General features: G+C 35.9%; 3 protein-coding genes across 7 annotated transcripts in view; all 3 read right to left on the reverse strand.

The window, feature by feature from the left end:
- Window positions 1–3,986: 3,986 nt before the first annotated feature.
- sst6.2 (somatostatin 6.2) lies at window positions 3,987–5,427 on the reverse strand. The gene is made up of 3 exons (XM_039653026.2): window positions 5,296–5,427; window positions 4,821–4,999; window positions 3,987–4,200 (listed from the first exon to the last, which is right to left on the reverse strand). The coding sequence occupies exons 2-3, from the start codon at window positions 4,968–4,970 to the stop codon at window positions 3,997–3,999; spliced, it is 354 nt and encodes a 117-aa protein (XP_039508960.2). The 5' UTR covers window positions 4,971–4,999; window positions 5,296–5,427; the 3' UTR covers window positions 3,987–3,996.
- Window positions 5,428–6,639: 1,212 nt separating this feature from the next.
- pgd (phosphogluconate dehydrogenase) lies at window positions 6,640–13,303 on the reverse strand. The gene is made up of 13 exons (XM_039653009.2): window positions 13,153–13,303; window positions 12,761–12,836; window positions 12,478–12,657; window positions 12,329–12,394; window positions 12,109–12,227; window positions 11,663–11,732; window positions 11,436–11,570; window positions 11,023–11,212; window positions 9,118–9,248; window positions 8,820–8,953; window positions 8,465–8,564; window positions 7,634–7,756; window positions 6,640–7,082 (listed from the first exon to the last, which is right to left on the reverse strand). Exons 1-13 carry the CDS (start codon window positions 13,242–13,244, stop codon window positions 6,963–6,965), a joined length of 1,536 nt encoding a protein of 511 aa, XP_039508943.2. The 5' UTR covers window positions 13,245–13,303; the 3' UTR covers window positions 6,640–6,962.
- Window positions 13,304–14,337: 1,034 nt separating this feature from the next.
- kif1b (kinesin family member 1B) overlaps window positions 14,338–23,907 on the reverse strand; it is a 67,908-nt gene continuing 58,338 nt past the window's right edge. For all 5 annotated transcript variants that reach the window (XM_089124244.1, XM_089124247.1, XM_089124243.1 and 2 more), the window contains 11 exons: window positions 21,658–21,772; window positions 21,433–21,566; window positions 20,987–21,048; window positions 20,170–20,315; window positions 19,822–20,064; window positions 19,138–19,206; window positions 18,959–19,059; window positions 18,716–18,868; window positions 18,386–18,578; window positions 18,186–18,304; window positions 14,338–17,113 (listed from right to left, as the gene is read on the reverse strand). In XM_089124244.1, coding sequence (XP_088980370.1) covers window positions 17,071–17,113; window positions 18,186–18,304; window positions 18,386–18,578; window positions 18,716–18,868; window positions 18,959–19,059; window positions 19,138–19,206; window positions 19,822–20,064; window positions 20,170–20,315; window positions 20,987–21,048; window positions 21,433–21,566; window positions 21,658–21,772 — 1,378 coding nt within the window. In that variant the 3' untranslated portion in view covers window positions 14,338–17,070. The remainder of the gene's footprint in view (window positions 17,114–18,185; window positions 18,305–18,385; window positions 18,579–18,715; window positions 18,869–18,958; window positions 19,060–19,137; window positions 19,207–19,821; window positions 20,065–20,169; window positions 20,316–20,986; window positions 21,049–21,432; window positions 21,567–21,657; window positions 21,773–23,907) is intronic.

Here is a 23,907-nt window from a genome sequence, read left to right on the forward strand (position 1 = left end):
ACCACCATGTTTTTAAAGCTGGAATGTAAAAACAAATTCTTAAATGACTTAAAATCTTCAGTTAACTAATTTATAAAGTTGAAAACAAGCCATTTTTGATGGGACTACTGTCCTAGGTGGATGATGATAGTCATGCAGCCTACAGGTGAGTCCTGTTTTGGGCTTTGTTTACTATTTTTGCAAGTATCTTCTTTCTATTTTTAATCTGAGGCAACTATATTTTTGAATACCCGAGTGTTAACGCTGTCGATTTAACCTGTCCGGTCTAATATTATAGTTTGCTTTTGATCTATATTTATAAAAATACTACGTATACCTGTCAGATGATGTTCTACTTAAAAGAAGTTTTCTCCACTTTACATTAGGTGGCGCCAAAACTACACTTGATTTTCGTAAGCTAAGCTAATGGCGTAGTATAACAACGTTGAGACTTGGGTCTGGGAACCACATGTTCATTTTTCGTATTTGAGGCGTGGTTTACGAATGCCCGGCGCCGTTTATTGGCTGCTAAGAATGTCTATCAAATGCACCTGCACGTAGCTCATAGCCAATCGTTTCAATGGGCTTTATGCACAGCTGCACTACTTCCTGAACTTAAGCCAGCTCCTTGTTTCCTGTCTGCTATTATCGGCCAAACTTGATTAATTCAGGTGTGTCTGATTATTGTTGCCGTGACTACTGAGGTCAGGCACACCTGAATTTATCAATTTGACCAATAATGGCAGACAGGAAACAAGGAGCTGGCTTAAGTTCAGGATGTAGAGCAGCTGCGCATAAGGTCAATTAGAAGAACACAAGTCTTAACCCTCTGGGCTTCTTCGGTCAAAAATGACCGAAAACTGTTACGTTTTGAAATGTTTAATTTTTTTTTGCTTCATCGGATGGGGCTGAAACTTGGTGACTTCTGTTATATTACCACAAAAAAAAAAATCAAGGAGATGATTCTGATTTGTTAAAGGGTCGTAAAAAAAAAAAGTTAGCACTTAGCTTCCTCCCGGTCAAAAATGACCGACATAGGAAATGAATGGGAAATACGAAAAAACAGGAAAACTCAGAGAAACTTTTGGTAGTACAAGCTACAGGTCAGCAACTGTGCAGAAAAAAAGTGTAAGAAATATGCAAAATAAAAAAAATATGCAAAATAAAAATCAACAATTGAAAAAAAAAATCTTACTCAAATGCACACACACACACGCATAGCAGACTGATCTCATGAAGTAGCGTGTGTATGACACGCCAATTCGTATTTCCATTTTTGGCGTGCTATCAAGACGCATAATCGCCTTTCAGCGTGTTTATGAACGCCGTTGACTTAACGTTATATAAACATATGACTTACCTCAACCCCGTCCCTAAACCTAACCGTCACTGGGGTTAATGGCATTTATGACTGCTCCCTTACTATCCTAGGTAAAAAAAAAAAAAAAGATATGACTTACCTCAACCCCATACCTAAACTTAACCGTCACTGGGGTTAATGGCATTTATGACTGGAGATTTGACTGCGTGTTCAGACCATAGACTGTAAAAAAATACAGACACGCGGAATGACGCGGACGTTAATGGCGTAGACATATACGCATACACGCGGATAGCACAAAATGCGTGGAGATAAGTTAGATATGTTTACGCAAAAGTCATGATGTCATGTTGCGCATAGAGAGAGAGAGAGAGAGAGAGAGAGAGAGAGAGAGAGAGACTGGTAAGACTGCAACTGCAAACTTGTAGAATATGCAAAATAAAGTCAACAAATGAAAAAAAATCTTGCTTAAATGCACACACACATACACAGAGAGAGAAAGATTCACTGGTAAGACTAACAGCAAATTTTGAGAATATGCAAAATAAAATCAACAAATGAAAAAAAATCTTGCTCAAATGCACACACACAGAGTGAGAGAGAGAGCGATTCACTGGTTAGACTGCAACAGCAAATTTTGAGAATATGCAAAAATAAAAAAAATAAAAATACAAAAGAGACTCTCGCTCAAATGCGTGTGCACACACACACAGAGAGAGAAAAGTATTATTTTCTGTTTATTTCTGTTCGATCATAATTGCTGTTCCCTTATGAAGTTTTTATTACTTATTGAATAAAAAATTAATAAAAAAATACCAATTTATTGCAAAATGTCTGTAAAGTGTTTTGAATTATCACTAACCATCCCTTCTTTAATTATTTGAATGATCAAATACTGAGTAAAAATGTTTGCGTTATGTTCCCTTTCAACCAAATGCTATAGTTTGATTGTAATCATAATGCAAAACCTGATACTTATCTAAAAAATTGTTTAAAAAAATAAATGAGTTGTCTTTTAGAATATCTAAATATATCTAAATAAAAAAAAAGAATAAGATAGAGAAATCATGTCTAAAATAACAACAGGAATCAAAAGGCTGTACAGGACATTGCACACATGTAACTATTTTTAAAGCCACAAGGTGGCGCTCTTCTGCTAGAACATTTTTTTTTATAAAGCTGGCACTATATTTTGATGTCAATTTACATCAAAATAGAGTGCCAGCTTTATAAAAAAAATGCATTTATTGAAAAAAATATAAAAATTAATAAAATATATATATATATTAATTCTAATGGTTTCGTTTTATTCGTTTAAATTTAAATTCGTTTTAAATGTTATTTTGTCTATGTAACCGTTTCTCGTCTTCCATGAAGGACCACAATGGAAACAAGCCCTTGGGCTTTCTTGTGTTTTTATCCTTTTGAACACTTCATGTTGATTGTTGTTCAATAAAGTTTTCAATCAATCAATCAATCAATGGAAAAATAGCTCTTAAAAATTATATAATTAATGCAAAATATCAAAAAACTCTGAAAATTCTAAATAATAATCAGAAAATATTATTGAACAAAAATATATTTGAACGGTTATCCTGGGGAAAAGTAAAGTTAAAAGGCTTCGTCCGTTTTTGACCGGGAGGAAGCTAGTGTAACACATTTACGATGAAGCCCAGAGGGTTAAGTACAGTTTAACATAGATGTTGAAGTTGTTATTTGCATTGGAAATTGTTTGCGCTTGTACTTCACAAGTTAAAAAAAAAAAAATTCATTTAATGACTAAAGTGTCAACAACTTTAATCGGGCACGTGTGCACAGCTGAAAGTTATGCTACTAAAGCGGTAGCTGCATATTGATATTGAAAAGCAACACAACTTAGTGGCACAATATGATATTAATAAATACCACTTACCATTTATAAGTTATATGGACTTCGTCGACGACGATGCCTAGAAGGTTGGTACTATACAACTCCGTGGCTAACATGTCTTGCCACTTTGCGCTCATCCAGGCCTCGGGACTGCCGAACAGAAGTAGGTATCGACAATTGCATTTTCTTTCTCGGTACACAGCTAAGCGGCAGATATTCCAAGGTTGAGAGACAACAATAACGACCAGGGTCTCGCGAAGTTTAACGCCAAAAGCGGCTCTTTTTTTCTAAACAAACTTGTATTCTAAACTACTTAAACTAAGGCTGCATCAAAAGGTAGCTTCGCGTCTGCTGCCATGTTGAATCCATAGGTATAAACAAACTGTGGTGTGTTGCATAGATGTCGTCATCGTCTTGCTGCTCCCTCCCCCTTCTGTGATTGGTTCCCTAAATGAGGCGAAAATCTGTAGGCAGTTTGAGGAAACCCAGACTAATGCTAGTCATAATTTTAAAGGTGTTTTAAAATTGGGATTGACATGAAGAGATTTGTTGAACTTTTATTAGCACGTTTCTTTGGACTTGGATGACAAACAGTATAAAGTGTAGGCTACATGCAAAAGACTACTGTATCTTTGAATATTGCTGTTAATTCAAACAAGCTGTTTCACACTGTAAATGTCTTCAGGCATAAAATACAATACAAGAACAGCAAGCCAAGGGATACATATTGATTTAAATACAATGTATGGTTATATTGGCAAACTGTAAAGGCAGGACTGTAGATTTCAACAGACGTATCTTCAGTGTCTGTTCATGGTTTCCAGTTTTAACATGAGGAGAAGGTCTTCCAGTAGAAGAGCTTGCATGGAGATTTATTTTTAGGGATTGGCTGTTCAACAACAGAATTCTCTCCCAGAGTGCCATTCAGAAAATCAGGGTCAAGATCAGCTAGTTCTTTACTAGTGAGGTTCAGCTCTGCCATATCTGTCATCATCATCTTCAACAAGTCCTTTTGGTCTTTGGTAAGTATCTAGAAAACAAGAGACATTTCTGAGGGCTTGAGTATTGGACCACTGCTATTGACTTTTACTGCATTAACAGTATTAAAACACTGCAGTGCAGTTATGTTTAGCTTATGATGTAGATCTTAGGAAATACTAATACTAACAAATATGACCACATGGATTTGATTTACACCCCAAAATCACCACAGGTGTATACGGTAAAATTGTAACTGAAATGTTGTTTAAATACGCAAATGAGGCATTATCTAATTAAATATGCATGGGTTTTCATTAGCCGAAACTATCATTGGATAATAGGATCAGAATTCTTCTTTCATTTTGTTGACATAATTAGAGTTAAATGTTTTTAAAGAGAGGATTTCAGATATCTCTTTTATCACTCAATGAATCAGAAAATAATGTCAGCAGTCAGAAAAAAAAAATCTAAATGTTTTAAATTCAGGTGAATGCAATATGAACAAACCTCTGTAAAAAAAACCCCTCAAGATATAAAAATAAGCATGGAAAGTTTGGTGTAGGTTGCTTGAGAAAAAGAATGGCATTTAAAAAATATGCATTGAAATTGAAATCTACAAATGCAACAATAGTTCTGCCAGTAGTGTCTTGCTAAAAATTAGAGACTCACCTCATTGGTTTGTGATAATTTGTTTGGTACAGGTAACGCCTCACCATTCCAGACCACAAGGACCAGAGGAAACAGGCTCAGCAGCATCCGCATAATGAACATGCTTCTCTCGATAGCTCCACGATTGTCCCAGCCAGCTCCCATTGTCATGTTTTACAAAGGTACCCTAAAAAAAGATACTGGTACAGTAGGATAGGAAAGCCATTAGGAAATAACCTAATTTAGTCTAAATTATTGTTAATTAAGATGGCAAGTTAGCATGTTTAAGTAAACTAATAATTGGACTATTTTACTTTCATTTTAAAGGGTAAATCGTAAAAATATCCTTATCAAATGTTCAGTAATTTATTTTATAATTCCTGTCTGATATACATCAACAAATACAATCCCCACATGCTCTAAAAGGCACCCTGACGTCACCTTAACACAACCGTAATCATGCATAAAGATGAATCATGCTTGATTATATACATACATCAGCTCTAAAAGGAATTGTTGATCTTTGGTATTTGTCAGTTCAAACTGCAGCATCTCTTTTCAGCAGTGTCGGACTCGATGCGTAATCTGACTCCTCCCCGTTGCTGCTGATGCATAATTAATCAGCAGACAGGTCAAAAGAGGGTGTTCACTTCCTGTCCTGGCTCTCCTTGTGCTGAATCACCTCATTCACCATGATGAGTCAGCAGCATTTGCCTGCGATGTATTCGTTATGCCGTACTTGTAGCATTTTAAACAATACATTAAGATGTTGCACGTTTCCAGTTCTTTGAGCTTTATTACAAGCTTTCTCAAATAGCTGGACCATTGGAAAAACTGCTGCTTTTAAACAGGGTGGAGATGAATTCAGAATAAAGGTGAAGCCAGTGTGACTTAACCAAGAGCAAATCATATTTTTACAGCCTTTATAATCCCATTTATTAATCTTTCTTTTCTTCAACAATAAACATGTCTTACAAATCAGAAAGCATTATGGTAAAAATGTACTACGTTAGACTTTACAATAACCAGACTTTCTGTAGCCTAATTGTGTACTCTGCCAGTTTAATATGAAGTAATATAGATCAGAAGTGTGTCACCGAGGAGTTGTTGTTATTATTATGAATAAAAATTAAATGAAAACATTTTTTTGAAATATAACTTGAAACCTTTACAACCTGCCTGCGATAAACATGAAAAGCAGTATTAACAAAGCTACCAGTTAGTGCATTAAAGGAGTAGTTCACTTTTAAAAAGATTTTTGCTGAGAATTTACTTACCCCCATGTCATCCAAGATGTCCATGTCTTTCTTTCTTCAGTCGAAAAGAAATTAAAGTTTTTGATGAAAACACTCCAGAATCTTTCTCCATATAATGGACTTCATTGGGAACCAAACGGTTCAAGGTCCAAATGGTCCTCTCATCTAAGTATCTTGGCTTTAATGTTAAAATCAGGAATGTGTCAAGACCTTTCAAGATATTTACATATACGTTTTATCTTGTCATATTTAGTAGACAAGGAAATATGAGATAAAATATGATGTGAGACCATTTTACACTGTGGAATTTATAAATATTAATTTCAACTGTCTGTTAGCAGGTAAAAACATTGTAGGTTGTGTATATTATATGTGGGCTATTATCATAATCACTCAGCTGAGCCCATTACTAACATACATAAGCTCATTACTGCAAAAAAATAAATTCCTGCCCTCTCCTGGTGACAAATTGAAAGTACATACAAATAAACAACTTACAACGCTAGTATTTACAGTTAAAAATAGTAGCAAGAGTAAATCTTGTTTGCGGTAGAAAGCCTGAGAGTGAAGAAGACAAAAGCTAATTAAAAAGGGATTGAAATCTTTATTTAGCCTAATGCAGTGAGGGTTAACGCTGTGAACTCTGTGGGCGAAGCAAGACTGGTCTACAGCAGGAAGAATCTCAGAAACCACACTCGGACTCAATGTTTGCTACAGTGGACATTGAAACTACAAGAAAAAAGCTTACAAATAGTGCATTTACTGATTTAATATAAATAGAAATGTGTATTTTAACTCTATTTTGGGCTGAGCATCAGCTCTTCAGGAGGAATGTGATCAGCTGCTCTGGTCCTTCATCAAGAGGAGATGTTGTTCTTTGCTGTTTAACCTAACACGACTCATCATTTTAGGCATTATAGGATGAGGAGGACACTTTCCCTCCATGGCCTGTCCAGTTAGTGTGGATGAACTTCCCAGGGTTTGATAGCAGCTCATATGTATGCGCACCGAAGTAGTCTCTCTGTGCCTGAATAGAGACACAATGTTGGAGGTGAAATTAGTGATATCCAATGATAAATACTGAGAGAGAGTTTAGTGGTGAATGTATGTTTGTGTTATCATGTATGTCTTGTTTTTATTCTTATTTATGCGTTGTCTGCAATATCAATGCATATGTGTATTGTTGATATATTGAATGAATGCTGTATGACTGTTCGAAATTTTATTTTATTTGTTTTTGTTAACGGCCTGGGCACTGCAGACGAAAAGTAGTATTTGTTTACTCATTCTGGCATATTTACATGATGTAGTATCCTACAACAATGTTCATGAATATGCATGGTCCCAATCAAATAAACTAATAATAATGATTTTCAGAACAAATGCTTAAGCATTCAAATAAAAAAGACAGACTCATAAAGATTCAGAGTCTAATGCAAGACAAAAACTTTTTTGTGTGTGTTAAAAATAAAACAAAAAAAGAAATAAATTGGCTATTACCATAAATGTCCATGAGTTATCCCTGTGATCTCCCATATGGCTAGTTAGAGAGGTTGTTTGTGTTGGAGAGAGGTTTACCTGCAGCAGGTTTGCTGGGAGCATGTTGTGCCTGTAACCGTCGTAGAAGGACAGGGCGGTGGTGAAACACGGCATTGGGATCCCCTGCTGCACACCTGTACTTACTACCCTACGCCACGAGTCCTGCAAAACACAGCCCACGTTTATATACTAAAACCAGAACCAGATTCATTTTCAGGATTTCTACACATTTCCAAAGTTCTTTGTAAGAGCATATTTAACATGTATGTTACATTCTGACTATGTATGATGTTATGTTGACAAAAAATTGTTGGAATATTGTAACTCAAACATTTTCTTAAAACTATCCTAAACTACAGGATTACGTTTGATTTGCTTTTACACTTTCGCTGACTGCATACATTAGAAATATTTTAAACTCCTGTTATAAGTTTTAAAACAATATTGTCACTGAATTCATTCATTTAGAAAATCTTATTTTCAAAATAACTCCAGGATCTGCTATCTAGTATAATAATGTTTGCTGTACTTTAAATGTACTGATAAAATTCCACGCTGCATTGAAGCCCTGGTAAACACACACACACAAATGGTTTGTTTGGCTTTCATGTAGTAACAGCACGCAGTATTAAAATGAATATACTGTATGATTATTATAGCACACATTTGCCCGTATAAATAAATGAATGAAATCATTTTTCAGTCCAGTTGGAGTAAAAGTGTCAGATCCGTTTGGACTGTGTTCATGGTGTATATATTTGGAGGGCACAGTGGACATAGTTTTCGCACATTAGTTTTTAGGGACACTTTTTATATGCCTTTAGTGGCACTTTTAAAGGAAATGGAGCTATGTGTGGTCACTTCCTGTACCTGACAGTCCTGCACAGCCTTACTGAAGAAGTCATCCAGCAGCAAACTCTGCAGCTCTGAGTTCCGGTCAAACGCTTCCTTGATCTTTCCCAAGAAAACACTGCCAATGTAAGATTCATAACCGTTATCTACAGTTAAGATATTGTAAAAATCAAACGGTTTCCTCATTTCTGTGCATGTGGGATTTTTTTACATGAAACATTATCACCACTTCCTAGTATTTACAGAGTTGCAAAATTCACCGGGTGACGAAAACATGAAGTTTCATATGATTACATTGTTGAGTATTTCAGCAGACACTGCAATCTGAATATAGCATATAATATTATGAATGTTTTTTTGGTTTTTTGCTCACCTGCGGATGATGCAGCCGCCTCTCCACATCAGGGCAATAGCACCGTAGTTTAGAGACCAGCCAAACTCTATGGCAGCCTGTCGGAGCAGCATGAAGCCTTGAGCATACGAAATGATCTTTGAGGCGTACAAAGCCTGGAAAAGAAACAACCACAAATACAAACAAATCAAAACAACACTCCACATTATAATTAACAACAAAAAATATACACCATGCTATATTACATCAACTTATTTACATTTAAATATAAATATGATTACAAAAAACATAAATAATCTGTATTTTAAGTCTATCCCACCTTTCTAATATCTTCCAGAAACTGCGTCTTGTTTCCAGTGAATTTGACACCCTGGGGGCCGGAGAGACTCTTACTGGCCTGAACCCTCTCATCCTTCAGAGAGGACAGACATCTGGCAAAGACAGCTTCCCCTGTGAGTGAACGACACACACACACAATCAGCTCCAGTGACACACTGCATCTCTGCTCACATCATTCAATTAGAATCGCCATTAGACCATGTCAGAGACCACATGAGGAAAGCACTACATACATAGTATATTCCATATACACTGAATTATCTAGTCTATTGATAAAATGTATCAAAAACCAACTAATTAAAAAAAATGAATGAAAAATAATCTTATGACTAAAATACAATTATTTAAAAAGTTTGGGGTCAACGAAAGCTGCATTTATTTGATAAAGAAAACAGTATAACAGTGATATTGTGAAATAGTATTACAATTTAAAATTACTTTTTGTTTTAATATCGTCATCTTGACATGGCAAAGCTGGATTTTCATTTTTTTTTTTCAATATAATAATGAGCCATTATTCAGCATGTGTTCAGGAAACACCAGTCCCAATGTATAATTGGCTTCATACGTTATCTGGTACCAGGCACTGGCACGGTTGACACTGGTAATGCAATTCTCAATGGTGTACTGAGTAATAGGCAGATCTTGCCACATCTACAAACACAAGAGACTAGAAGCAGCATGACTTTGTATTATTTATCACCCAACCCAAGGCCAACAAGTGTGGGAAGAGGTAGGTGGAGGAAAACAGCCAGTCATGGTGAACTCAGCACTGGAATGCGGCCTAGTGAGAGACGAAAATCCTTCTCTACAAGCATACAAATCATGTCTACTCTCTCACGCTTCAGTGCTGCACAAACAGCCTTCTGTTGGCAGCACAACCATCCATTTAACTGACACTAAATATACAAGCCCATGTCCTGCTCTTAAAAATACATGTCAAGTCAGGTCAAGTTTATTTGTATAGTTTATTACTTTTCAAAACAGCTTCATAAAAACATAATGCATCAACTGTTATTGAACAATCTTAGAGTAACATAATGTTTCCAATTTCCAAACCATGAATCCACCACAAATCCCCATGGTAAAAAGGAGGCCAATTAACTTTTTAAAATGATTTTTAAAGGTTTAGGATAGTTTTTTAGGAATGCATTTATATATATATATATATATATATATATATATATATATATCACATCCAAAATAAAAATTTGTGATTACATAATATATGTGGGTGCACTGTGTATAATTATTTTGTGTGTGTATATATATATATATATATATATATATATACATACATGTATATTTAAGGAAAAAAATATAATTTATATATAAAATTATATGGATGCGATTAATCGCGATATATAAATATATATATAACCCGAGATATAAAAATGCATTCCTAATAAATATATATATATATATATATATATTTTTTTTTTTCATTAAATGTTAAATTAGCTTTTTAAAGGTGCTATAGAAAACATTAATACTGATCTAAACCTGCACTACGAAATGTGGTACTATAAAAATAAACTATTGCCAATCATTCTTGCAAATTCAAAATATATTCACATGCTAAATAACCAAATGTTTAAGTTTGTAAGGCATGAAAATGTATAGAAATATTTATGAATGTAACATTTTCAGTGGCAATGCACACTGCACACTTATTATTCAGCCATACACCAAAAGCCACAGCACAGGAGAGAACAGAAAATCCCACTTATGTCACATGAGCTGAAGAGGTGAACAGCAAAGCTGCTTATAGAGACGCTTCATTCAACATGTTCTTATAAGGCCAAGTGACGCTCTCTCCCTCTGTATGTAAATAACAGCAGAACACACTCATACCTGGGGTAAATTACGCAAGAGTTCATCTTACCGATCAATGTGACAGGCGTGCCGTATTCCAAAGCTGAGATGGCCGTCCATTTCCCGGTGCCTTTCTGCCCGGCGCTGTCTCTGATTTTGGGCAGCAGGTGAGTGCCATCTGCGTCCTTAAATTTCAGGATGTTGGCGGTGATTTCAATGAGGAAAGAGTCCAGCTCTGTCTTATTCCACTGATCAAAGGCCTGATAGGTAAACCAAACACAAAAATATGTAATCTCAAGAGGAAGTAGACCATAACAGCCCTTTAGAAGGAAAAGGGTGAGGTGTATTTCAAAATACCAGCAAAACAAGGAAGGGGGAAATAAAAAAAATGACAATAGAGAGGGGAATTGAAGCATTACAACATCAGGGACTGTTCTTCTACATTACAAAAAGTGTAGTAATTAAAGGAGGTTGATGAATTACCTGAGCCATTTCGTCATGGTCCATACACAGCACATCCTTCATCAGATGATAAGCCTCACAGATCAGCTGCATATCACCGTATTCAATGCCATTATGGACCATTTTAACAAAATGTCCCGCTCCTTCATCTCCAACCTACAGGAATATCAGAAGACAGTGAATTAAAAAAAGAAGTGCATTCACAGCTTATATAAATGCCTGCACATCAACTGATAACTAATACTCACCCAGTCGCAGCACGGCTCTCCTGTGCCCACCTTGGCGGCAATGCTCTGAAAAATCTCTTTTATGTGTGGCCTGAAGGAATCAAATAAAAATTGCATTACATAAATGTCAACCAATGCCTATACAATACTATATTATATATATGAATTCAGCAAGGATGCGTTAAATTGACCAAGTGACATGAACTTTTTTCTTTTCTTCTAATAATAATAATCAGAAATGTGTCTTGAGCACCAAATCAGCATATTATAATAATTTCTGAAGTGTCATGTGACACTGAAGACAAATTCAGCTTTGCCATCATTTTAAATTATAATAATATTTCACATTATCACTGTTTTATTGTATTTTTTTTCTCAGCATAAGACCCCAAATCTTTGAACAGTATATATAATCATAATTATTTATTATTTTTAGAAGAATTTATTTAATACATGCTTGTCCTCACCAGGCATCCTTATGTCCTCCAGGCATCAGTGAGGGTCCATAACGCGCCCCTTCTTCTCCCCCACTCACTCCACTACCCACAAACAGAAGATTCTTGTCCTTCAAGCTCTTACAACGTCTCTGTATGTGAGGAGCATGAACATTTCGATCAAAAACCAGAACGGCATCACCTCATATAATCACGAACTCTAATCGGTCTCGTTTTGGATTGACAAACTCACAGTTGTATCGCTGTACTCTGAATTTCCACCATCAATAATGATGTCACCAGGTTCAAGAAGAGGAACCTACAATATAAAGATAAAAATGGCAGATCACTTTGGCAGGGTGACAAAGCAAACTAGGACTGTCGATTCATGGTGACATTTACCAGTTTATCGATGAAGTCATCCACAGCCTGTCCTGCCTTGACGAGGAGGATGATGCGACGAGGTTTTTTGAGTTTAGACACCATTTCTTCAAGGGACTCGGCACCGATCACCTTAGTGCCTTTGGCTTCATTGTTTAAAAACTCATGGACCTTGGAGACGGTCCTGTTGAACGCACAGACCTGAGGAACGACAATAGTTATAATAACACCTTAAACACGATGTGAACCATAGGTTATGCAAGAAAATGAGAAATGGAGAAATGTCACTGCACTGGTGACTTACCACAAATCCATGGTCATTCATGTTTAGGACCAGATTCTGGCCCATCACAGCCAGACCAATGAGAGCAATATCTGCTCTGTGGAGTCAATAATATAGCGATTATGAGAAGAAGAAGAAACAATAATATTTGATTACAGAATGAAACTTCTTTAAATGAGTGTTTATGACAAATGTCAATCAGGTTGGATGACTATATAGGAGATGACAACGTTAAGTCTATGTCTGAAAAAGTGCTTAATAGCAAGTAGATAGATTAGTATAGATCGAATGAATGCTAATAATGCGAAATAACCTACACAAATCACATTATAATTGTAATATAAACAGGCCAAGATGCCACAGAAATTTAATATCATTGTACTTATTGTTTTAGAGACAGAATTCATACTTACTGAGCCATGGTTAAAGGTTGGTTCTGTCTTAAAATGACACTATCGATCTGGGATTTCACTACTGCAACTCCGTCTCTGATGAACTTCCTCATTCACGGCCTGAGCAGAAGCACTACACCAACTCCCAATGAACACGTCGGACACATGACAGTGGTAGTGGCGTCATCCGTATCTCCACCTGTGATTGGTGGAGGCTTCTGAGCAGAGATTAGAGGCTGTTCATTGGCTATCTCGTTCTGTCCCTCCTCCCCGTCTGTCAGATGAAGTTGACGAGCTGTGGACGACTCCTTTTTTTATAGACTATGGTACGAGCATTTGGCATGAAAGTAAATGGGGAAATAGATTTTCTCTGATGAACTCTGAGGTTGACGTTTGACTTTGTAGGACAAAGTTGCATGTGTAAAGTGTATCAAATTGTTTAATTATTAATTAAGTAGATTACTACACTTACAAATAACTACTTATGATTTGAGAAACTATATGCGTTTAAAAGTTGAATTGTGAAAATAATGCATATTAAACGGCTATATGAAATATTTTTTCCGTTTTAAGGTTAGTAATAAGTTATTAATGACTAATAGACAATTAGTTAAATTTTTGAGAAGCTTGAAGATAAACTTTATTAAATAGCTGTTTCGATTATGTATTATTAATACGTAAAACTGTTAAATAGCCGTTTTTGTTTCTTTTATAAAAATTGCAATATTAAAAAAAAGTTACTTTATTCAAATAAATGCATAATTTTTTCATTTTATGCATGATATAATCAGACTTCACATAACGTGTCAATTTTTTTTTGTTTTGTTTTTATGTGCTCAGCTCCTGGGTTAGTATTTGTTACATGCTTTTGTCAATTATTTAATAAAACAAGCTTTTTTTCATCTTAAAGGAATAGTTAACCCAAAAATAAAAATTTTGTCATCAGTTAACAAACAAACTCATTTTGACTATTTTCATATGTATTATTTTTATGATAGGTTTATGAACTCAACTGGCAAAGTTTCAGTTGCTCTCAGATCTCATTAAAAATATCTAAATTTGAGTAGAAATCGAACGTTAAATATTGTGAAATGTGAAAAGTTACTTTAACTAAATAATTGAAACTAAGACACTAAATGTAGACAAGATAAAAATTAAATATATAATGCTAAGTATTGAGGGAAGATAGACACAAAACGAGATCCATTCTTCGTCTAATGCACTGGTTGTAATTTTATTTCTCTACCTCATTCACTAAACAGGTCAATGGTGCAAGATTACCATACACAGAATTAAGATATATGCATTACACGTCTAGGCTATACAGCGAATGGATTATAATTATTACAAATACAGAAGACATATTTACATTTTAATCCAAGTTCCATACAACATGAAATATTTACAAAATAAGTATGAAAATGAAGCCAATCTGACAAATAATGTACAGTGTTAATGAAAATGGCTGAACTGTTTTCTGTTGTTTCATCACAATGAGAGGGAGTGATGTTCATCTGGAAACATTAGGCTTCTGATAAGGGTGATACAGTAAAGCCAGGGTTGCTTCAAAGGCAGCATGGGGAAAAAAATGCATGAGGTCAATGCATCAGGAAAAGCCAAACATAATGTTATATTTCTATAAAATATATTCCCTGATGTTAGGAATGATAATGAACAGGCCTCGTCACAACTCTGCCATCCGTATCTAACCTAAATGTGAAAAAGTGCCCTTATAACATGGTCAAATTCCTATTTCGAGAACTAAGAAGCACAGCAACATGTCAGTCCCTAATTAAGATATTTTTCTTCTTTCGTCAGATAATTCATGCATTTTCTTGTGAAACTCAAGGTACATTCAAAGTCCACTTCAATGAGTAAAACACCACAGCCTAAAATCATTTGGTTTTCATTCGAGAAAACAACAACATAGTTCAAGCTTTATTTGTTCTGTTGTTAGTTGTATAAACACATTATGTGCAAAGAGCTGCAAACTAATATATACATTGCAAAACAATAAATACGGTTAATGAAATTCATTATGAATATCACTTTAGTCAACCAAGCCACTCAACAAAGATGGTAATAAAAAAAAAACAAGTCAAAAACCTTTGCCCTGGCAAACATTCCTAACATCAACTCGTGTAATTATATAAAAGCTATCCTTAAGTGCTCATTACTAAGTGCCAGATCTGAATATTCAATTTCAATATTTTCACAAATGCCGTAACAATCCAACAGCTCGGATGAGGCCTACGGGCTGGCTGACCCAAGGACTGGACTCTCCGAGCCATTTTCATGCGTTTCCTATGAAAATATGAGCAGCGAGAATATTGACTTCTTATGATCAGTCTTCCTGTGACAATAATTCCTGCTGGTTGTCTGACCAGAGGACTGTTGAGTCGCCTGAATCTCCCATCAAGTCTTCAAACATACAGAGCAAAGATTTTCAAAACAAAAACGATAAAAAAGCAGAACACATACCATCCCTTTTCTCACACTGCACTGCAGTGAACAGCAGAAACGGCCCAATTTCTACTGACAGTGAGGAAACTGCTTTAGTGTCAAACTTGGTCTGTTTCACTGCTAAATAAAAATGAGGAAAAGTGCCTTTCTTGCCTTTCATTGTATAATGTAAAACACTGATCACATGTTAATAAAAATAAGTTAAGATAATCAGTCGAGATACATGGTAAACGTTCAATAATATTAAAAAGTGATGCTTAATTCTCAAGAAGAAAAAAGCCTGGTTTAATGATCCTACCGACTCAAGAAACGGCGAAAAATAATTGAATCCATCATTTGGAAATCAACCGTAACCGATGAAATCAGTACCTCGCTCATTCGTTTGGTCTATAGAAGAGGCAAACCCATCAGATCTTTCATGCTAAAACAGCCCTGAAAATGGTGTTTTAGTAATACAGTAAGTATAGAAACCCATGAATAGCGTTATGCACAGTAATCCTGAAAGTTATGTACAAATGGATTCATTCGGTTAGGTGTTCCGTGTCTAAGGTAATTCGTTTGCACCATTTTTTTGGCCTAATCTACTGAAGAAATACTCCTGGAGGCTACCGATATGTGAGAGATCATCTTTCCTTGGTATTATACGTCTTATGATTACATACTGTATTTTGTTAATGGTGTGGTTTTTTTAAGTCCTTGATATGTGGAATTAAATGTCAAGCAAATACATTACAACAGGCTGGGCGAGTAAACGGCAGTATGTACATGGTCAAAATCTCGACTACCGGTATCATGGCTTGCTTTGATTTAGCAAAATCCAATTAGCCAATACTGCAATAAAATTCAGTTTAGGGGAATTTTTGTCTCGTTTTGAGAATTAAGCATCTTCAAGTAGTGCGTTGGTCCATCTAAAAATCTTTTTCTGTTTTTTTTTAAGCAATATCTGGAGCAAAGCTATTTGTTTTTGTTTTCTATATCTATCAGAGAAAGTTGATAATTAAATATGGAATATTTTATATTATAATACAATATTTTATTATTATCATTATTGGTTTTTTGTTTTTTTTTAAGCAAGCCAACTTTCTCCTGAGGGTTGTGGCTGTTGCCACATTTTCCTGGCAGACAACACTGTAAGGATGATCTTCACAAACGAGAGTAACTCAAGTGAAAGCAGAACCTGCCCTGAAGATTCGTGCACACACAAATAGACTATTACAACATGCTACTTGAAGGAGGTTCAGTTATGACAAAGAACGAAAACTGAAGACAGAATTAATCCAATCAATAACACAATAGAGAGGGACTTGGTGTTCAGGAACTCAAAAGTTCATTTGCTGGAGAGGAGAACAGAGCCACAGATCTACATACAAGAGGAAACCGTCAAGAACCACAAAGATTTAGAAGTGTTAACACACTTGGTACGCTGTAAAGGTAGACAGAGAGAAAAGAGCACTATCTGCACTTATGCACGCTCGTTCAGTTCTTCATCAGGCCGGACCGTCTCCTCGCCAGCTTTGACCTGTAGGCGAACATGGAAAGAGTCAGGTGAACGAGTCCAAGAACAGGTTCAAGAGAGATCTAAAACATTTAGAGCTTGTCCTCTTTCGAGGTTGTCGAAAACGCATAGTGTAGTGTAGATGCTCATGTGGTCGAATATGCTCAAACCAACACCAAAGGACCGCCTACTCTAACGCATAAACATTATGGGAAGTGCGCTAGCCAGAAAGGACTTAAAGCTGCAGTCGGCAGTTTTTCCTCTTTGTCGCCATCTCTGTTCGAAATCTGCAACTGCAGTTATTTGCGGAATTATCAACTTTACGACACCCTCGACACGGCACAGCGTGGATGAACACAATGTTTGAGGAGAGTGTGCGGCTCAGCTTATACTAGCCGAGACTCTTCTTTATGTGTACAGATGTGATGTAATGACGCAAAGACATGCTCGAATCACCCGCGGGAAATCCACCAGTACCACTGGAATTAAAAACATTATCACAAGCTTACCGCTTTCAATCAAGCTAAGGCAAGCAGATCGTTTTGAACACTGGCTGGTTATGTATTTTCTCAAATATGCATTCTGGATCATTTTAAACCCCCAAAAAAGCTACAGACAGCAGCTTTAAAGAAGAACCAAGTTTGGTTAGAAGACAAAACCAAGCACAATTTTCTTCACCATTCCTGATTTCACAGCGTTTGGCCTGGCCTTGCTGCTTTCAGAGCAGAAACAAAAGATTCTGCTCTCTGTATGTTCTACGGTCACATTCATATAAAATGTGTGAGCTTATTTCATCCATTAGATCAAAAAATATGGAAAAGCCCAGACATTTACCCTCATAGACCCTTCCCCTCAAAGAAATCATGACAGAAGTGGTCGAAAGTGGACAAAAGAAACTTGGAGGTGTAAACGGAAATGAGTCTCCCTCGATTACTTGTAAGCAGGGCCTTAGTTTGATATTTTTTTTTACCCAATGCAAAGAATGTTTGCAAAATAAAGGTGGAGAGGACACATTAGACTGGGCTAACTATATGTAATCGTACCAAAAATACTGCATAAAAACCTTTTTTTTTCTGGCAAAGGTTGGGATGTGTACCTTATCGTTCCTGCTAGGAGTGGGTTAAAGGCGTATAGCCAGTCGTTCATGTCTTTGTCATTGTTGGCCTGCAGGAGGATCCCTCTGTGCTTGGTGCACACGGCAAATGTATTAGGTGTCTGCAAGCCATCAAAAAAGCAATAATTAAGACATATTCACTATTTGGAAACCAACTGTTGCAATGTGATTTGAGGCTTCACCTTGAGCATGGCCTGCTGGTCTTCGCTATACTCCACCTGGGCAGTGGATAAATTCAGCACTCCTCTCTCTACCGGGTCCTTGTCGTTGTTGTAGATGAACACGTATGGCCGACGCACCACCACAAAGTGCTTCACCCAAGAGTTGGAGCGGGGCTCCATGAAACTGAGGAATCCCTTCTTTGATACCACAGACCTTAGTGAACACAAAACGGCATGTCAGACCAGCATATTTATTTACAGCAACAATTTTAAGTGCACAAATTCACATTGATCGTAGCGAGAATGGACTAAACGCAAAAATAAATGTGCCAGGTATGTCAAACCTCTCACCCAGGTCTCATTTCCTCAATATCAGGCAGAAGGTTGAGGAATTCGTGTTTGCCGGCACGGGCCAGGTAGGATGTTTCCAGAATGGGCACCATGGGGAAGTTCTCATAGTCTGAGCATGAGGGGCTGGTGGCACGAGAATTAGCTTCAGGGGTCCTGGACAAGACAGATGTTTTTAGGATACTTCACTTTTAGAAGACTGTATTTGGAATGTATCGTTTGTTTGTTTTAACATCTGAACTGTACCGAGAGTCTGACAGAGAGGGGCAGGTGGAGGAGGGTGTGAGAGTAGCACTGCTGAAACTGGTAACGGATGGATCCCGGCCCATAGGAGAGATATCTGACAACTGAAAGAGACAGAAAACCGTGAAAAACAACCAGACTGGAACAAATCAAACTGAATGAACTACCTAAGTCCAGGTTACCTTGCAGTCACTGATGCTGTTGCACATCTGGTAGTCACTGTTGAAAGTGTGCGTCAGGAGACGGAGGCACTGCAAAATGAAATCAAAAGACATAAACACACCTTCCTTCTAATAGACATATAATACATACTTAATACTTTTATTTAGTAAAATAACTAAATCAAATCAGCATATTAGAATGCTTTCTGAAGGATCATGTGACACCGAAGACTGGAGTAATGATGCTGAAATTCAGCTCTGCATCACAGGAATAAATTACATTTTTAAATATATAAAAATTGAAAACAGTCCTTTTTAGTTAATAATATTTCACAACAATTTCACTGTTTTTTCTATATTTTTTTATCCCAAACACAAAATGCAGCCTTAGTAAGCATAAGAAACTTTTTTTAATACCAAACCTAAATTTTTGCCTAAGATTAAAATGGGATTTCCAAGATTCTACTTGGAAAAGTGTAATTGAAAGTAATATGAAGTGGTAACTCTAATAGCAGCTATATGATGTCACATAAGAATGGCGCGATCCAGACAGCGCACACGTAGGGAAAACGCACAGTTATAAAATGCACCTAAAATGCAACAGATTTGAATGAAAATAGTCATTTAATGTCATTAAATAGTCATTTAATAAAGAATCGTATATTAAAATCGCAACAAATATTATTAAAGTAGTACTTCTTTTACCTTAGTGGCCAGCTCCTTCTCACGGTCTACCAAGCTCTCGATGTCTGTAGAGTCGTATCCGCTGCTCTCACTGGGCGTGATGGCGCTCTCGTAGGTGGTGGAGGAGATTTGGGAGGAGATGCTGGTGGACGTGCTGAGGGTGCCGCTGCTCAGACTGGGAGACAGAGACTCGCTCAGGGATTTAGGAGGAGGCGTCTCACCCAGTTTCTCTCGGAGCAGCAGCAGGTGACGGGTCTTCTCCACCTGACAAAGACAGAAATGGACATCAGGGTCTGGAGATCACAACTGCCTGTGGGGTATTACAGGTCAACACAGGCAGCATAGAGTGTGAAAGTCTTCCATCGTCACCTCATGCAACTGCTCGAGTTTCTCCAGCTCCCACTGGTGCTCCAGGATCAGACTGTCTCCTCTGGGTCTCCAGCCTGCCAGGTTTTCCTCTCCACGCACATACGCCACAGATGTGTCCAGAACCTTCCGCCTCCGCCGCTGCATACCTGAAAAACAACAATGAAATTGAGTGATACAGCACGCCTATTATATCAATATGCAGAATCATTCATGCTAAACAGAAATATCATCTCACTAAATTTTTGTACAAAAGTGTGGAAGTTGAAATCATATACATGTATTAATTATTTGTAATATCCATTTTATTAATATTCTTTATAAATCATTTACAAAACCATTTAAAGGTTTGGGATCAGTAATATTTTCTAATGCAAAAGGCCTAATTTTCCTTAAGCTAAAATAGAGTAAAAACTAATATTGTGAAAAATGATCACAATTAAAAAATAACTGTTTTACATTTTAATATATTTTTAAAATGTAATTTATTCCTGTGATGCAAAGCTGAATTAGAATTACTCAATTCTTCTGTGTCACACGATCCTTCAGATATCATTCTAATATGCTGATTTGATGCTCAAGACATTTAAAAAAAAAAAAAAAAAAAAATCAATTTTGTGCTGCTTAATATTTTCGTGGAAACGCGATACATTTTTTCAGGATTCTTTTACAAATAGAAGGTTCAAAAGAAAGCATTTATTTAAAATAGAAATCTTTAGTAACATTATAAATATCTTTCTTGTCACTCTTAAATAATTTAATCCAAATGTTTTTTGTAAAAAAAGAAAAGAAAAAAAAAAGAAAGCAATCTTAATCTTACCTGGGCTTCCTGTGTCAGCTATTTTGCACAAGCTAAGCTCATAGATTCCTGTCACTTTATTACTGTAATGGAAACACATCAGAGAAAAGTGTTGGCAAAGTTTCTAAACACAGCACACATTTCAATACTTTAATGATAGTTGTTAGATATAAGTTTAAGATGTCCATCAATATTTTCTTAGATCAAAATCACGACTTCTGTTTAACATTTATATGAATGTATAAGGGAGTGTTGTCCTTTGACTGGTCCATCATTTAATTTTTTTTATTAAAATATTAATATTCCATGTAGTCTTTCAGAAATTAGGTAAAATTTGCTAAAATACACTTTTAAAATAGTTTTAAATGTCACAATGCAGGATATCTCCTATAAGTATTTTAAGTCAACTAACCATCAGAAACATTTGAGTTAAAGAAATAAAAAAAAAAATGTTAAAAAAATTCTACCAGTCAGGGGTTTTGGAGTAACTACTGCCGAACAGGTTCCTCAGGGAGCGTGGAGGAGAGATCTTAGCATCTCTGGAGTAGAAGACCATGCAGATGTCCTTGGTAATGATGGCAGGCTGGATGCAGTGATCAAGCTGCAGGGAAGTGGTAAGCACACGTCAATGCTGTAAAACCTGCTTCTAAAAAACTAGTCCTTTAAAAAAAAAAAAAAGAGTCAAGGCTGACCTCCAGATAGGCTGACAGGGTCATGTAAATCTTCTCTCCATAGGGAGTGACACGGTTCAACAGGAGAGAGTTGTGCAGGGAACTGTCCCAGACAGCCTCGAACCGGTAGAACGTCCTGAGAAAGGAGAAATACATTTGATTTAACCATATAGACACAATATGAATCCATGGAAGGATATTTACTGGTGCTTAAGTGATTAATTATGATATTCACTATTTTTCTGGAGCATGTGTGGATGTGATTAAAGACAACATGAAATGCCATTCACAACCCATTTTACATTTCTGAGTGAAAAAGAATATACAATAACATAAAAAATGGGAACTGACTGGATCAAAATTTTAAATTTACACTACCATTCAAAATATTTGAGGCCAGTATTTTTTTATAATAGAAAATTATAATAAAAAAAATTAAATAACTCAGGAAGGATGTATTTAAAAACAACAACAACAAAAAACAAGTGACATTTAGGACTTTGTTACAAACAAACTACTTTAAATAAACGTTGTTCTTTTGATCTTTGTATTCATCAAAGAATCATAGGGGAAAAAATGTATCATGGTATACACAGAAATATGAATCAGCTGTTTTCAACATTGATGATAATAATAAGAAATGTTAAGCACCAAATCAGCATATTTGCAGATTTCTTGACTTGAGTAATGATGCAAAAAAAAAAAAATCAGCTTTGCATCACAGGAATAAATTACATTATAAAATATATTACAACAGAAAACAGTTATTTTAAATTGTAATAATATTTCACAATATTTTAGTTTTTACTGTATTTTGATCAATTAAATGCAGCTTTGGTGAACAGACTTCTTTCAAAAATATATAAACATTTTTTTTTTACTGGCCCCAAACTTTTGAGCACTATCATACCTGAATGATCATCAAAATAAAAATGTGTCTCTTTATTTAACATGCACCAATGAATTATTCCCAATAAGGCCAAAAAAAATGTGTATTAACAGTAAAATAGGTTCAATTGTGATTTCATGTTGATTTTTAACTGCACATATGACAGTGAAGCATCAGGCTTCTACAATAAATATATTAACTATATGCTGCCTGCAAACTTTTAGACAAATAGACAGACAATCTCGCTGTGAAAAACACAGCTGTATCACACATTGTCGGGAGATCTCTGTGCCCAAAATACTCTGTTGATGCGTTCGAGCCGCATAGTGATCGGCACAACACCAGCGTGTTGAGAGGTTAATAGTGATCTAGTGTGAGCTTGAAGTAGACTGTGAGGAAGCAGTGTGCGTGTGTGTGTGTGTGTGTGTGTGACTCAGAGCTACAGCACTGTGAAGACTATAAGCAAAGGCACACAATTTATATGAACGGACACATGGAGACAGAGAATGAGATTCACACAGGTGACTCATCCTCAAATTTCCTTGCATCTTTTTCTCCACTCCCTCCCCTCCCTTCTCTCGTTGTTATTTCATTGTTTAAATGGCACAGATGCACAAAGGCTTGCCTGCATCTGTATTCAGATTCATCATCTGCTAACAAGCCAAATGTAATAATACAGTGAATGTAGAGTATAATCAAATGAAATGTCAGATCTATATTCATTCAGATGTTTGTTTTGTGGTGGCAAAAGCTCATCTATTTAATAATTTTAAGGTGAGATACTACATGCAAAAGCAATGAAAAAAATCTTATATACACATTTTTTTAATATATATGCACATACGCACATTTTATACGTTTTAGATTTGTTTTCTTAGAATGACAAAAAAACTTAATACATCCAATTTTATATTGTACATCAATTTTGCCAATTTAAGGAGCCATTTTATCTTAAAAAAGGGGAAGTCTATGTTCATTTAAAGTACAGCAAATATTCCATTAAACAACCATATGACAAAAGGGTATGAGTTTTGGTCTGTTGTTGATAACATTTAAACAAAGGTGGAGTCTAAATCACTTAATATGTAAATGTGTTTAAATTTAATTAAGTGATGTCTAAATTCCATATTTCAAGTTTAAATGGGTCAGGCCCAATAAAATAAAATTTCGATTTAGCATTTAATGCAGCATTTTTTTCTTTGCACATTCAACAGTAATACTTCACCTTAATTCATACTATTATGTAGAATGAGTTCAGAGAGAATGACTAACACAAATGTACAGTACACAGGTCTGCTACTGTTACGCCTACAGATCACAAACATCTCATAAAGCACTTTGATGGCAAAAATGCTTTATGATCAGGTGGTTCTGATACCTAG

Source organism: Pimephales promelas, chromosome 20 (genome assembly GCF_988280905.1).
Source record: "Pimephales promelas chromosome 20, fPimPro1.hap1.1, whole genome shotgun sequence".
Taxonomy (NCBI): domain Eukaryota; kingdom Metazoa; phylum Chordata; class Actinopteri; order Cypriniformes; family Leuciscidae; genus Pimephales; species Pimephales promelas.

What these genes read in the sequence shown, in the direction of transcription:
- pgd (XM_039653009.2), bottom strand. Translation starts at nt 13,244, where the DNA reads ATGAGGAAGTTCATCAGAGACGGAGTTGCAGTAGTGAAATCCCAGATC. An exon ending in ATGACTTCATCGATAAACTG is followed by an intron (nt 12,395 to 12,477) that starts GTAAATGTCACC and finishes TTTATATTGTAG; the next exon opens with GTTCCTCTTCTTGAACCTGG. An exon ending in CAGAGTACAGCGATACAACT is followed by an intron (nt 12,228 to 12,328) that starts GTGAGTTTGTCA and finishes CCTCACATACAG; the next exon opens with AGACGTTGTAAGAGCTTGAA.
- sst6.2 (XM_039653026.2), bottom strand. Translation starts at nt 4,970, where the DNA reads ATGACAATGGGAGCTGGCTGGGACAATCGTGGAGCTATCGAGAGAAGC. An exon ending in AATTATCACAAACCAATGAG is followed by an intron (nt 4,201 to 4,820) that starts GTGAGTCTCTAA and finishes CTTGTTTTCTAG; the next exon opens with ATACTTACCAAAGACCAAAA.